Source organism: Trachypithecus francoisi, unplaced genomic scaffold, assembly GCF_009764315.1.
Source record: "Trachypithecus francoisi isolate TF-2019V2 unplaced genomic scaffold, Tfra_2.0 Lachesis_group5, whole genome shotgun sequence".
In the NCBI taxonomy this organism is placed as follows: Eukaryota; Metazoa; Chordata; class Mammalia; order Primates; family Cercopithecidae; genus Trachypithecus; species Trachypithecus francoisi.
The window spans coordinates 67701323-67717657 of NW_022681470.1; the positions used below are offsets into that span (position 1 = coordinate 67701323).

At 43.5% G+C, this 16335-nt stretch overlaps 1 protein-coding gene across 7 annotated transcripts in view; it reads left to right on the forward strand.

Moving 5' to 3' along the window:
- Positions 1 to 13415, forward strand: part of HHAT (hedgehog acyltransferase) — a 348767-nt gene extending 335352 nt beyond the window's left edge. For 3 of the 7 annotated variants that reach the window (XM_033196754.1, XM_033196751.1, XM_033196749.1), the window contains one exon: positions 10885 to 13415. In XM_033196754.1, the coding sequence (XP_033052645.1) occupies positions 10885 to 10976 (92 nt within the window). In that variant the 3' untranslated portion in view covers positions 10977 to 13415. The remainder of the gene's footprint in view (positions 1 to 10884) is intronic. The other 4 variants (XM_033196750.1, XM_033196753.1, XR_004433737.1 and 1 more) reach the window with 3 other exon arrangements.
- The last annotated feature ends 2920 nt before the right edge of the window (positions 13416 to 16335 follow it).

The following is a 16335-nucleotide window of genomic DNA, read 5'->3' on the forward strand; positions in this document are numbered from 1 at the left end:
AGCTATTTATGACAAACAGCCAATATCATACTGAATGGGCAAAAACTGGAAGCATTCCCTTTGAAAACTGGCACAAGACAGGGATGTCCTCTCTCACCACTCCTATTCAACATAGTGTTGGAAGTTCTGGCCAGGACAACTAGGCAAGAGGAAGAAATAAAGGGTATTTAAATAGGAAGAGAGAAAGTCAAATTGTCCCTGTTTGCAGATGACATGATTGTATATTTAGAAATCCCCATTGTCTCAGTCCGAAATCTCCTTAAGCTGATAAGCAACTTCAGCAAAGTCTCAGGATACAAAATCAATGTGCAAAAATCACAAGCATTCCTATATACCAATAATGGACAAACAGACAAATCATGAGTAAACTCCCATTCACAATTGCTACAAAGACAATAAAATACCTAGGAATCCAACTTACAAGGGGTGTGAAGGACCCCTTCAAGGAGAACTACAAACCACTGCTCAATGAAATAAAAGAGGACACAAGCAAATGAAAGGACATTCCATGCTCATGGATAGGAAGAATCAATATTGTGAAAATGGCCATACTGCCCAAGGTAATTTATACATTCAATGCCATCCCCATCAAGCTACCAATGACTCTCTTTACAGAATTGGAAAAAAACTACTTAAAGTTCATATGGAACCAAAAAACAGCCTGCATTGCCAAGACAGTCCTAAGCAAAAAGAACAAAGCTGGAGGCATCACGCTACCTGACTTCAAACTATAAGACAAGGCTACTGTAGCCAAAACAGCATGGTACTGGTACCAAAACAGAGAGATAGACCAATGGAACAGAACAGATACCTTAGAAATAACACCACACATCTGCAACCATCTGATCTTTGACAAACCTGACAAAAACAAGCAATAGGAAAAGGATTCCTTATTTAATACATGGTGCTGGGAAAACTGGTTAGCTGTTAAGTAGAAAGCTGAAACTGGATCCCTTCCTTACACGTTATACAAACATTAATTCAAGATGGATTAAAGACTTAAATGTTAGAACTAAAACCGTAAAATCCCTAGAAGTAAACCTAGGCAATACCATTCAGGACATAGGCATGGGCAAGGACTTCACGACTAAAACACCAAAAGCAATGGCACCAAAAGTGAAAATAGACAAATGGGATCTAATTAAAGAGCTTCTGCACAGCAAAAGAAACTACCATCAGAGTGAACAGGCAACCTACAGAATGGGAGAAAATTTTTGCAATCTACCCAGCTGACAAAGGGCTCATATCCAGAACCTACGAAGAACTTAAACAAATTTACAAAAAAAAAAAAAACAAAAAAAAAAACCCCATCAAAAAGTGGGCAAAGGACATGAACAGATGCTTCTCAAAAGAAGACATTTATGCAGCCAACAGACACATGAAAAAATGCTCATCATCACTACCCATCAGAGAAATGCAAATCAAAACCACAGTGAGATACCATCTCACACCAGTTAGAATGGTGATCACTAAAAAGTCAGGAAACAACAGATGCTGGAAAGGATTTGGAGAAACAGGAATGCTTTTACACTGTTGGTGGGAGTGTAAACTAGTTCAACCATTGTGGAAGACAGTGTGGCAATTCCTCAAGAATCTAGAACTAGAAATACCATTTGACCCAGCCATCCCATTACTGGGTATATACCCAAAGGATTATAAATCATGCTACTTTAAAGACACATGCACACATATGTTTATTGAAGCACTATTCACAATAGCAAAGACTTGGTACCAACCCAAATGTCCATCAACGATAGACTGGATGAAGAAAATGTGGCACATATACACCATGGAATACTATGCAGCCATAAAAAAGGATGAGTTCTTGTCCTTTGTAGGTACATGGATGAAACTGGAAACCATCATTCTCAGCAAACTATCACAAGGACAGAAAACCAAACACTGCATGTTCTCAATCATAGGTAGGAATTGAACAATGAGAACACATGGATACAGGGAAAGGAACATCACACACAGGGACCTGTCAGGGGGTGGGTGGCAGGGGGAGGGATAGCATTAGGAGAAATACTTAATGTAAATGACGAGTTAATGGGTGCAGCACACCAACATGGCACATGTATACATATGTAACAAACCTGCACGTTGTGCACATGTACCATAGAACTTAAAGTATAATAAAAGAAAAAGAAGTTAAAAAATTTAAAAATCTGCTAAGTTTAGCTGTTTTTATCTTACTCAATTTTAACTCATTAGTGTCAGCTCATCCTCCTAGCTTACCTAGTTTTTGGAAATCGTATCTCTGTTATCTGTGTCGTCACTGAGTCTTTTGACATCTATACAATTGGATCCCAGAGCTGTGGAGCTGAACATGAGGTATAGGGGAGGAGCGTGGTGGCCCCAGAGTGTGCCCTCAGCCTTCAGTGGCACCTTCGCATAAGGCCTCAAACGAAGACGCAGACTGTGCCTATGGCAAGCATCCAGGCTGCCTGTCTGAATGCTAAGCACGCAGTAGGTGCTTCATAAATATGGATGTGGGTGAGCGGTTATCAGGCGCGTCTGACGAGAAGCCTGATTCGTGGTGTGCCGTCCCCGTTTCAGGAAAGTGGCTTCCATGAGCTCATTTGCTAGGCAGCATCCACTGTGTTTTATAGTGTGGTCATGAATTAATAACGAACAACACTCCTAATTAGGCTGGAATAAAAACACAGGTTAAAAAAGAGAAACAGCTGGGGAAGTGTGTTCTGACTGTGCAGCCTCTGGCTCTGGGGGCTTGATTTGGGGGTGCAGCAACCACTGCAGTGGACAGTTTTCTGGAAAGCAGGTCCCCTACCCAGTTGTCCCCGGAGAGAGAAAATATTTGTTTTTTCCAGCACCCCTTCTGCTTGTGCTGTCAGAATAAGAAAAAGTGGCTCTGGCTGGTTCTCCCTGCTCCCTGCATTTCAGGTGGAATGATTTTACTTCCTGGAAGTGAGTGCTTTAGTAAGTGCTTGCCTGCGGGGCTTGCATCGGGAGTCAGGGAAGGATGAAAAATGTGGTAGAAGTTGGCCTCATCAGGATGTGAAATTGACTGTGAACAATGTGATTTATTAAAGACCACTGTTTGTGCTGGTTAAAATGTGCACTCAGCTCCTAGCAAGGATCTCTTGCTCATAATGGAGAAAGCTCCCTGAGGGTGGTCCCAGCTGCCCCTTCCTCTGTCTCTCCTTGCCAAATTACGTTGCAGGCTCAGCCCTTAGCAGGGGCCATGTAATTGTGGCTTTAATGGTTTTAATAAAGGATCATGCAGGCACTGGGAACAGGCTCTTCAATGCTCACAGTCTAAATTAGGCACTAACCAAGACAAAGGATATAAGCATGCTCATCCATGCTTTCTCTGTACCCCACTACAAAGACAAGAAAGGACGGCCCCAGGAGATGGGGGGACCGAGTGAGTGAGTGATAGCTGAGGTCTGAAAACACCATCCTGAAGCTCCTTCCTCCCTGTTACCTTGAGCACCTGGAGTAGGGGGATGAAATGAGATTTGGAGGCCAAGGATTTGAAGGAAAAGAATCCTGGCCAGGAGGTTCACCATGTGGCCCGAAGCAAGCTGCTGCTTTCTGAGCTTCAGTGGCCAAGTGCACTGTGGAGTCGCACAGCCCTGAGTTCTAATTCCAGTGAGCGTTTAGACCTTGGGAGAGCTACTTCTCTGGGCCTTAGTTTCCGTATCTACTAAATGGGGCTGGTGACACCTGTCTGATAAGGTGGTTGTGAGAATGTGGGATGTACCCAGCCAAGCCACATGTAATGCTCAGTAAATGTCTGTCTCCTCTGCTGCATGCGTGAGCACCCAGTTTAGTAGGAAGCCCTTCCCCCTACAGATTCCCCTACAACAGCAGTTCCCAAAGTGTGATTCTCAGACCAGCAGCATCCACATCACCTGGGAATGTGCTAGAAAGGCAGATTCTCAGGCCTACCCCAGACCTACTGGATCAGAAACTGTGGGGTGGGGCCCTGCAGTCTGCGTTTCACCCTGTCCTCCAGGTGGTTCTGATGCAGACTTGCTGTTCTGGGATTTTCTGCTTCAATTTCGAACAGATGACAACCATCTAGTCCTTTCTCCTGAGAGGATGTGAAAGTGACAGCTGACCATTTTTTGAAAAAACTGTGAGGGCTGAACACTGGGGTTTGAGTTCCAGGTGCGTAAACTCTGTGAGGGTAAGGAATTATTATTAGAACTTTGAGGTAGCAAAAGCCTGTTCTTCAAAGCTTCTGTCCAGCTCCCCCTGTGTATGGAGTTAGATCCAGTGGTTTACAGGCTCAGAAGCCTGGGGCAGCTTTGCTCTTGCTGTGTATCTTTTGATAAGGAAACCAGCCCTCTGACGGAAGAAGGCTCCTGCCTCATAGGCTTATTAAGATTAAAACTCTAAATTTAGCTCTGGAGGAAGGTCTGCAGGCTCAAGGCCATTTGATGAATGACTCCACGATATCTGCAGACTGCAACTGCTGGAGTAAATAAGATTTAACTACAGCTGCCAAGCCACCTTATCATTCCCCCCTATCAGATCTGAACATGGTTAAACTAAGTGCTGTCAGAGCCAGCTCACTGAATGAAGGCAGCAGTGCATAAAGTCATTCTGAATAATTAATGAAATAATGGTTGTGAAGCTGGTGGGATGGTGCAGAGTGGTAGGGCAGGGCCAGTGTGTTTCCAGATCCGGTGTCAGCACCCTAGGACTAGGATCTGGTGCATGAGGCAGTTCTTTAAGGAAAGAAGCACTCATTCTCCAGTGGCCTCAAAATAGAAAATGCCACCAAAGCAGAGATATGTGATATTCGGGATATGTAACAAATGTCAGGGTACAGGCACGGACCTGTAGATCCAAAGAGATGGTGGCCAAGTGCAAGAGCAGGCCCTTGGGGCCCCTGCAGAGCCACATGTGACCCCTCTTTTTGTAGAAGACAAGTCATGAGGGAGAGGCCAGGACCATGGCTTTTACTCACTCTAGGGTAGCATATCATTCTTTTAATGTCAGGTATAGTGTCTCTGATGCACACCGACTGTCAGCCTCGAGGGCACATGCTGAGGATATGCTCAGAGTCAGTGACAGAGGCCCCCAAATTCATCAGTCACCAAGTCTTATAAATCCCTCTTTGGCAGCATCTCCTGGAGTTGCCTCTTTCCCTTCACTCTGCTTCCCCATTGGATATATCGTTCTCTGAGCCAGCCCATGAGCAAACCCTCTGGAGGTTGAAATTCATCAGCCTCACATTGGTCTTAACCAGGATGGCTGTGTGGGCTGTTTCATGTGCACAGTGCACCCTACAGACATGGATGGATATGTTGGTGACATTTAAGAATCGTATTAGGTTGCTGCAAAAGTAATTGTGGTTTTGCCTCTGAAAGTCATGACAAAAACCACAATTACTTTTGCTCCAACCTAATATATCCTTCACATTTGCAGACTTAGGCTTTGACCAAGAAGAGTTTGTCTTAGGAGGTGAATCTTGTTTTCTTTACCACCTGGTAGTTCTTAGGAGTAATGGGAATTTCCTCTCTTTCCTTTCTTAGACTGGCTTTGAGTCACTGGGGGACATTGCTCTATGGGACCAGAAAGTAAGAATCTATCATTTTAGCTGTCAGGACCCAAGGGCCAAGCTGGGAAGGTCACAGCGCTGTGCAACCCTCAGAACTGGGAACCAGCAAGGTGATGACTGCACAGTGGATGAGCCAGAGGGACAGCAGGCAGTGGGGTGCTGGAGTCTCTAGCCTTGGTGGAAGGAGGAAGTTAAGGCAGTATTAATGCTAGATAAATAGTGGGTAATGGTAGATTTTAAAAACTAAGGGACAGACATTCAGACTATTTTCCACATAGGACTCAACCTGACACCCCGGGCTTGGGATGTGGACTCTGGGCCTTTGTGAGGCGATGTGACTTCAAGCAAGATTATCACTATTGGATTGAAATCAAAACCAGAGTTTGAGAATCCGCTAGCTGGGTGCTCTATGACAAGTTATTTACCTTTCTGAGCCTCAGTTTCTCCCTCTTAAAATGAGAAGAGTAATTTCTACCTCAGAGTGTTGTAAGAATTAACTAAGATTGTGTATTCTTTGTGAATGGTGTGGTAGATTGCATATTCTTTGTAGACCATTTACATGTAGACAGACTATGGTGCTGGGTGGCTAGGAAGAAAGCTTCCCTGAAGTTTGTTCATGTGCTGGCCATCAGCCATTTTCTTCTAAAAATGGGTACCAGTAGGATGTGGTCTTTGAAAAAGCCCTGTTAGAGACAAGATGGCAGTCATAGGCTCAGGAGTGCTGCCCAGCCTGACAGCCAAGTGAGCCTGTGATGCAGTAATTGATAGCTCAGACACAATTCAGCAACTCAATTAACTCATCTCCCATTAGGATGGATTGATTTATTTCTTGGGATAGGAATTTGTGCTGATTCAGCAACAGCAGCCTTCCCACTGCTGAATGCATCTGCGTGGTTAAGAAAGCTTTTCCAGTGCTCCTGCTCCCCAGAGGCCTCAGGGGAAGAAGGCATGCTTAGGGGAGACCAGTGTTCAGTCCTACACACAACAAGTCCCCCTCCTGCTAGGAAGATGAAGGACTGAAGGTCCATCATTATTTTATATATATATATTAATAGATATAATATATATGTATTTATATATTTATATATTTTAGATAGAGGCTCGCTCTGTTGCCCAGGCTAGAGGTACAGTGGCACAATTTTGGCTCACTGCAATCTCTGCCTCCCAGGTTCAAGTGATTCTTGTGCCTCAGCCTCCCGAATAGCTGTGATCACAGGTGCACACCACCATATCCTGCTAATTTTTGTATTTTTGGTAGAGACAAAGTTTTGCCATGTTGGCCAAACTGGTCTTGAACTCCTGGCCTCAAGTGACTTGAGTGCCTCGGCCTCCCAAAGTGCTGGGACTATAGGCATGAGCCACCGTGCCTGGCCTATCATCATTTTGAAAATGAATTTTGGGCCGGGCCCGGTGGCTCACGCCTGTATTCCCAGCACTTTGGGAGGCTGAGGCAGGCAGATCATCTGGGGTCAGGAGTTGGAGACCAGCCTGAGCAACAAGGAGAAACTCTGTCTCTACTAAAAATACAAAATTAGCTGGGAGTAGTGGCGCATGCCTGTAATTGCAGCTACTTGGGAGGCTGAGGCAGGAGAATCACTTGAACTTGGGAGGCAGAGGTTGAGGTGAGCCAAGATCACACCATTGCACTCCAGCCTGGGCAACAAGAGCAAAACTCTGTCTCTAAATAGTACCTGACTGCATTGGGATAAATGGTATTCCTCCCGGAATTCATGTGGACCTGGTACCTCAGCATGTTACTTCATGTGGAATCACCATTCATGATGATTCTGTCATCACAAGTCTTATTCCTGAGGTCAGGAAAGGGTAAGGAACCCTTGACAGCCATCTGGTACATGCCAGGTCTACTGTCTGTAGGAACGTGTGTGCATTGAAAAGTCCAGTGAGCTGTGGGTATGTAACAGAATTGTCAAGTGGCCCTATATTAATCTTTTGTATTTCTAAAGCACTTTTAAAAGCACTACCAAATCTGTGATCTTATTTTATTTGCATGTATGCTTTTTAAAAATTATTCTGAGCTCTCATTGTGTAGATGGGGAAACTGAGGCCCTAATAGGGTCTCATAATACAGTCAGGATTATAAGTCCTCCTAAGTGCTATCTAGCCACCTCTCTGGATGGCATATACAGTAAGAATGGGGAGAATTTTCAGAACCTAGCTATGGCCTGTGCTAAACATGTCTATGCCTCACCTCTGGGCAATCTTGGGGACAGTCTTCCTTACAGTCCTGTGTGTTAGGCGGAAGCTTTCACAGGGTGTCACTTGATAGCCACAGGTGCCAAGCAGAGCTGTGCAATGCCCCAGACCTAGCATTGTGTAAACGAAGCATCCCCATTGGCCCATCTCCACAGCTGGCCTCTGGGCTCCGTGTTTACCAAACACTGCTGATGCCTCACTCCAAACACAGCTGAAGTCCAGGAGTGCTTTCTGTGTCCAAAGCCCACTCCCCTCATCCTGCTCCCTGAACCCACTGAGGAGCAGGTGTTGGCCGGTCCCCTGGCATCTGTGCCTGAGCCACAGTAATGAGAGTTCTGAGGGCTTCCAGCAGGATGGGTCCATCTGGAAGTTCTGGGAAAGTACCTGGCTATATTGAGCTAAACAGAGTTCCCCCGAGAATTCATGTATACCTGGCACCTCAGAATGTGACTTCATTTGGGAATAGGTTATTTACAAATGTAACTTGTCAGGTATCTTGAGAAGAAATCCTGGATTTGGGATAGCCTTTAAATCCAATGACTGGTGCCCTTAGAAGAAGAGGAGAGGACAGAGGGAAGAAGGGTCTGTGAAAATGGAGGCAGTGATGCTGCCATAAGCCAAGGGATCCTAGGAGCCACCAGAAGCTGGAAGAGGTAAGGAAGGGTTCCTGCCAACACCTTGATTTCAGACTTCTGGCCTCCAGAACTAAGAATACATGTCTATTGTTTTAATACACTAAGTTTGGTAAGTTGTTATGGCAGCCACAGGACACATACTGGCTGCCTAGCAGGAAGTGGAGCTGTAGGGCTGGTCCTGGAGCCAGGCTGCCAGGGGTCCTCTGCTGCCCTCACCTCTCTTGCTTGTGGGGCCTGGGAGAACACTGTGGAAAGCTAGGCTAAGGCATAAGGAAGGCCAGGGCTTGACTTCCCTGTTGTCACTCTCATCTTGGTGAGAAAGACTTCCGTGCCCTCTCACCATTATTATTACTACCTTTTTTTTAGTTTCTGTGCTATGCTAGGCACCGTGCAAGTCTTTATATCATTTCACTCCGTCCTTGTAAGGATGCTATTCAGTAAGTCGCTCTATCCCTAGTTTTTCATTTGAGATTCATTAACTTGCTCAAGGTTCCACAGCTGGCAAGTGGCAGAGCCAGAATTTGAACTCATCCCACTTAAGAGCCTGCACATGTACCAGTATGCTACAGTGACTTCCCCAGGCCATATTAATAAGTATGGTAGCTAATGGTTGACATAGCAAGAAGAGAGCCTGTAACCACCCCCAGGGGCTTCCCGCAGCCTCCTTCCTATTCCTACCACTGTCTGCCTGCCTCTTCCCTAGGCAGCAGCCACGTCACATGATCCCTGTTCCTTGGATGGCCTGTAAGGTTACACATCAGGTGGTCTTCCTCTGGTAGCGGGTCCCTGTCCCTTGCCATCTGACAAACTCTTGCTCAGCCCATGTGGCCCAGTTTAAATGTGCTCTGTGCTTTCCATCATCCAGCGCTTACCACATGGATCATAAATCCCACTGGTGTGTGTGTGTGTGTCTTTCCAAAGTTGGGGTGGGAGTGCTTTTGACACGGGACTGGGTCTTTCCATTTTGCCATCTTATATCTTCCTCAGCATCTCTGGCTCTCCAAAATCCCCAATCAATGTTTAAGTGAAACGTGCAGAAGACATGAAGATTGTTAAGTAACAAATACTCAGCAGAAAGGGCTGTTAATTTTAAAAAAAGAAGAAGAAAAATAAAAGAACATCAGATATTCTAAAATAAGTATTTGTAGAGGGAATCACTAAAAGCTTTCAGTTTTGAAAGCAAATATTTAATTTAGGCTCCCCCTTCTGTGTGCTTACAAATGGCACTAAATTCAGTATAATGCTCAATCTACATTTTGAGATTTACTATGGGACTCATGGACTTTAAGAAAAAAATGTAGTTCATTGTAAGTGCCTACATTTCACAGTCATTCTTTTCTTTTAACACAATTGGAGTGACAAAGGTAATGACTTCCTAGCTAGCCATATTCAAAAGAAATGTCAAAAATTTAAATTTATAAAGCTCTCTGTAAAATGTTGTGATGCCCCCAATCAAATGACCCTCCTGATCTTGCCCGGCACCCTTTCCCTCTTGGCTGCTGGCACCTTCCTGTCTCATTGCCAAGGATAGGCCACATCTGCAAGTCTATCCCACTCCCCATCACTTAGAACTCTTGAAAGCTCTGGGGAGGCTGACCAAGGACAGAGGACCCTATATTTAGAGCTTCAGGATCCTAAATGCCCCAAGGCTCAGAGCTCCTATTAGTGCTATTTCACACTTACTACGAGTTTAAAACAAACAAGCAAAAACAACGGTGAGGATGATGATGGTGATTTTTGTGTCTTGTGCATGAATCACACAATATTATTCTAGGGGGAAACGTACCCTGGTTTCAAACAACTCATCTAAAAGTACAGGTTTTGGAACATGACCTATGTGTTTACAGTGGCACATGAGACTCTACTTTTTCTCAGACTCATGGACTTTTTTCCTTTTTCAATTACTAACTGCTTTAGTCCTCTAAACATGGATACTTCTTCTTCTTCTTCTTCTTCTTCTTCTTCTTTTTTTTGTAAACCAATACTGGGTCTAACTCTGTGGCCCAAGCTGGATTGCAGTGGTGCATTCGTAGCTCACTGTAACCTCTAACTCCTGATCTCAAGTGATCCTTCCTCCTTGGCCTCTCAAGTAGCTAGGACTACAGAAACACGCCACCAGGCCTGGCTGATTGATTGATTGTAGAGATGAGGTTTCACTATGTTTCCCAGGCTGGTCTCCAACTCTTGGACTCAAGTGATCCTCTCACCTCAGCCTCCCTAAGTGCCAGGATTACAGGTGCCTGATCCTAAACATGGATTCTTTAAGAGCCTGCCCTATTTCTAAACATGGTTCATGTTTGCAATAGTGCACTCCTCATTTTATGCTGACTCTGATGGTAATGTAGGACTCAATTGCTGAAGTTGTCGTTACAGCAGACGTTCCAGGAGGCCTGTGTTGTTTCTCAGGTTGCCTTCTCCAAAAGGGGACAGTTTGCCCATATGGGACGTCCTGCCCCAAGCATTTCTAACTGCTCTTCCATCTCTGTCCTCCCTCTGCAGGCTGGCCATGGGTGACCCTCTCTGTCCTGGGATTCCTGTACTGCTACTCCCACGTGGGCATTGCCTGGGCCCAGACCTACGCCATGGACTAATGCTGTTGGGTCCAGGCCAGTCCTTGCTGCTGGCCTCCAAGGCAAACAGTGCTTCACCCTGACCTCTCACTCCAGCACAGACTCTAAGGGATTTGATCTGTTCATTTTCGGTTGAATGTTCTCACTCCAAGACTGGATGCTAGACGTCATAGAAAATTCACAGCCAAACAGTCTTCTAACCTGGAGTCTTTGAAATCTTCTACCCCAACCCATCATTTTCCTATTGAGGAAGCTGGGGTCCAGGACAGTTTTGTGTCTTGCCCAACTACACAAGGTGACATTTTGGTCTAGAACCTACTCTCATGAGCCCTTTGCATTCTTTCCCCTTAAGCAAGAATAGAATGTAGTGGACATTTATTGATTGAGACACAGAAATCCTGATTAGTGATAGGCCTGTCTTCTGGGCGGTATTTCTAAAATATTTGAGTGACATTGATGTTTAAGTGACCTCCTTCATCACATCCCACAGTGTCTCTAGAAGCAGCACTAGGGTTTGAGCTTCACACTTCAGCCCCTCTGTAGGAAGGAGAGCAAGCCACAGCTGTCTTTTGAATTACCTAGTCCAAGAAGACAGTAGCAGCCCTGTAGCATTCTAAGGCATCCATACCCAAGGAGTCCTGTGATTTGAGCTTCAGCAGGGTGATCTACATTTGGGTGCTTGTTTCTGAGATTTGCAGAGAAGTATAACATGGTAGTTCCTCTACCTTACAGTTAATAGTTTCTTAATAAAGAAGCAGCATTTAGAAACCACAGGATAGTGTATCCACAGATGGGTGCTATCAGGCTAGTCATGAGGATGGTGTCCTGGAGTCTTGTCCACCCTCTCTACATGTCTCAAAAGTCATCCTCCTATTCAGTGATTCACCTTTAGTGGTTTATATTGTTATGGTTTGATTCAAATGGAGCCTTTTCTGTCATGTAGATAATCTACATGTTTGTAGAATTATTTTTAATATGTTTGAGGAAAATGTTTAAAATCTAAATATATTCACATAACTTGATTATTCACTCCTCTAAAAAGATGCTGGATAGGCTACGAAAGGTCCCAAGTGGTAGATAATTCAGAATACTTCTGTTTGAATTTGGAATTTTTTTTTTTTGAGTGGGGAGGGGTAAAGGAGCCTTAAAATTTGAATCCATAATATGTCTAATTACAGGAGAATTTACAACATCTCAAGTAGGTGAATTAAGTTGTCATTGAGTGAAAGGCTCACTTGGACCTAGTGCGCCTCCTGTTTATTACATAGCATGGCCCTTATGTCTTGAGTTGAGGTTATCAACTCAATGAGGCTTAAACTCCTAGAGTACAGGACCATTTTGTTGACTGTCTTTCTTCATAGCTTCTCTGCTTGGCAAAGAGATGGGAGGGGGGCCAGATACTGACTACCCTGGGTAGGCACATTATGTGTTAACTGAAGCAAAAGACAGAGGCCAGAGAGGGGCAGGTAGACCTGCATAGCAGCAGCCTCAGCAGCTGTCTTGGTAAAGGAGAGAGAGAGAGACATGGGGCCGGTGATTCCAGGGTGCTCAGAAGTTTTAGGAAGGAATGAGCCTCAGGGAGGAGTGGGCACCTACATGAATGCAGTAAACCTTCATGGACTAACACTGATTCAGGATTTGTGGCCAGCCAGAGGGAGTTCGGCTGAAGTTTACTTGGAAAGAAAGGGCTTGCTAAGAAAAAAAGGAGTATAAAAATGATGATATGGGAGTGTCTAATGTATGTGTACATGTAAGTAATACAAAAGTTTTGAGCTCTTCCAAGTATACCATTTATAGAAAAACAAATAGGCTTATTCATTCATTAAACTATTTTGGAAGAGTCAGTGGATATATTTGAAAGTGGTAATCCTGAATTTCTTTTAAACTATTATATGATTCATAGTGGTTCTCAGGAATTAATAAATGATTACTGTGTTTAGCTCTGTATTTGAGGCTGATTAATTAATATGTGGATTATCCAGGACCATTGTTTTGCTTAACCTCTTCCTATTCCCAGCTCTAATATGAAAATGATAATGCTTCTTTCCTCATGCATATTAACTAAAATCTTGTAGTTACTCTGAATGGTGGTGCCTGGGCACACAGAGGAGTTCAGCCAAGGACACTGGACATGTCATCAGCCCTGGGCAACTTCAGGCACAGTGTTGGGAAAAGACTAGACAAGCTCCCAAAGTCAGTTCCAGACCCTGGATCCTCTGATACCAGCCTCACTCTGCAGGCAAGACCAAGAGCTGCAAGCACAATCGCCAAGATGCTACCCAAGGAGGGAAGCAAGATACCTGAAGGACACCCAAACCTTAGTCATTCTAATTCTTGGGACCACACAAGAAGACTGAAAGGTTATTTTTTCAAATTAATTTGTTTGAAGTGTCAGGAGAAAACATTTTGTTCCATTAAAATAGCAGGCCTCAAGAAAAAATAAATCAATGACACAAATAATTGTATAATAATCTATATATTGGGAGAATAGCAATTTTGGTGGGGGAGGGGGCGGCTTCCCCTTAGAGAAATTGAGACTGCTCACTTGCTTATTTAAAATAATACAACCATTGAAAAAAATATAGTAAATTAACCATAATATAATGAGTTTGGTTTTTAGCAGGTATATCAGAATATATCCATACAATAGGGTTCCCTTCAGTGTGGACAACATGAGAAGCCAAATTATCGTGATACTACCAGCCTCAGCACCTTTTGAGAAAGCCTCTCTGAGGCCTTTCTCAGGGAAATTGTTTCATTTTAAAACAAAAAACCGTCTTTTTAAAATCATTGAACTCCATCTGGCACCCAAAACATGGCATTCATTACTTAGCTCTATATTACTGGTCCTTTTGACTAATTACAAAAATCATATTCACAGAGATGTTTTGCAACATTGAAGAGATCTAGATAGAATGCTTTAGGCTGGGCGTGGTGGCTCACACCTGGAATCCCAGCACTTTTGGGAGGCCGAAGCAGGTGGATCACTTGAGGTCAGGAGTTTGAGACCAGCCTGGGCAACAAAGTGAGACCCTGTCTCAAAAAAAAATAATAATAATAAAGAATGCTTTAATATGTTATTAGTGATACTTTTGTCTTTTTTTTTTTTTTTTTATTATACTTTAAGTTCTAGGGTACATGTGCATAACGTTTATATCATGTATAACTCCCCAAAGCAATCCCTCCCTCCTCCCCCCTCCCCATGATAGGCCCCAGTGTGTGATGTTCCCCTTCCCGAGTCCAAGTGATCTCATTGTTCAGTTCCCACCTATGAGTGAGAACATGCGGTGTTTGGTTTTCTCTTCTTGTGATAGTTTGCTAAGAATGATGGTTTCCAGCTGCATCCATGTCCCTACAAAGGACACAAACTCATCCTTTTTGATGGCTGCATAGTATTCCATGGTGTATATGTGCCACATTTTCTTATTAGTGATACTTTTGAAACAAACATCAATAATTTGGAATTTTTAAACAATATCACCCTTAAATTATTTTTATAATGTTTTTGTGCAATTTGATTAAATCAGTTGCACAAAATGTAAGGAAACATTACATTGCACACAATGTAAGGAAACATCATTAAAAATACTGTACCCCTACTGTGATCCTATAAGATCAAGCAGAGGCTTGTAGGTCAGATTCCCCATCCCGTAATTAAGTTACACTGTCTATAATAAGAGAAGTGCCATGTTTGTAAAGTAGTCCACTGGATGGTAAATGAGAACTCAGGCTGGCAATATTGTGGAGCCTTGCCATGAGCAGGAAGCAATACCTATTAAAATAGCAAAACTGAAACCATGCCAGTGTATGGGACTATTTCGATTAGAGGCAAGCTACCTTAATAGCTTCTGAGACTATCAATGAAGTGTAAAGCACAGATCAGAGCTCATATTGTAGACACTGAGTCATTCAAAAAAGATTGTTATATTCTTCATACTATGTTTTAAAAGGTGCGAAGGAAACGTTAATGTATTTTATACAAATTTCAATCCAAATTGTTCAAAATAAAAAAGTGTACGTCTAAGTAAGTGGCGGGGGGCGGGGGGGGTCAGCTTCTGGTATATCACATCCATGTGTCATATAGTTTTCCGTGATACCAGGCATTGAGCTCAACATCTGTGCCCTTGTACAGCAACTGCAGCTGGACCTTAAGATCGTAGAGCCACATACGTTCATGTCCATTCTCTCACTGTTTGGTACTTTGACACACAGTCTTGGTGAATCTGGGACTGTAAGTTCTCAAAAAACTGTAAGTGCTGTCCAAATAAGAGCTTCCCAAACTCTTGAACAGAAAATACCATCCTAGGTCACAACTTAGGTCACCACTGTCATCTTAGGCCAGAACAGCCAATTCAGTGACCTAAAATTAATGTAAGGAAAGGCAAAAGCAAGTATCATGTATAAAATAGTTTATTACCATAATAAATAAAACTTTTTTTTTTTTTACAAATATCATTTGTGCTTAAAAATGTTGAGAAGGGAATATCATCAATGGAGGGGTCTGCACGTTCCTCTTAACATTCCCAAGCCACAGATATACAGTGGTGTTCTTGGCAGCATCCTCAGCTGACCACAAAAATAGTATCAGCTCATTTACACTTTTGTTTATTCATGCTCATTTGGACAAAGTGACAGATGCAAAGGAAAAAGGAAAACCCAATAAAGGATTTGGCAGGACTCAATGGAAAGCGTATTAATATAAGGAGAAGCCCCAGAATGGTGAACTGCTCATGAGTAGAAGTGTCCTTGAGGTGCCGGCGAAACGTTGGATGTGGACAGTCTCCAACTGATGATGTACAAATACAGCATCGGAATATAAAGAGAATACATTCATTAGGGGAGGGTGCATCCTTCTTAACGTAAGATCAGTTTATATCCTGATACAAGATCTGTGAACTTCTCATTGAACAACTAATGGATCCGTCGGATGACTCAGAAGTCACAGATAAAGAGATAAGGGCTGCAAGAAAAGTTTAATGGCAGGCAGGGAGGGCACCCACCACTCTGGCACCTGCAGGGAATTCAAGTCCAGTTCTAGAGGTTCCAGAATAAGTCTGATATGCTCACATGAGAATGAAGTTTCACTTGAATTTAAGCTGCAGATAAATTCACATTGATTCTTTTGAGCTGTAGGGGGTAGAAATTAAAACTTCTCAACATGAACACCTTTGGTGAGAAAATGGTTTTTTTCTCTGATGTTTGCAGTCTGTGCTGAGAGGATCATGGAGTCTCCTCCAGATGGAGGGCACAGGAGCTGGTGAAGGTAATCTTAATTGAAGCGAGTGAGAAGGCAGTATATAGAGCAATAACAATGATTTAGCAACAGAGGGAGGCTGACTGGGGCGTCAAGTGTGCCCTCAATGGCCTCCTCTTTAAGCAA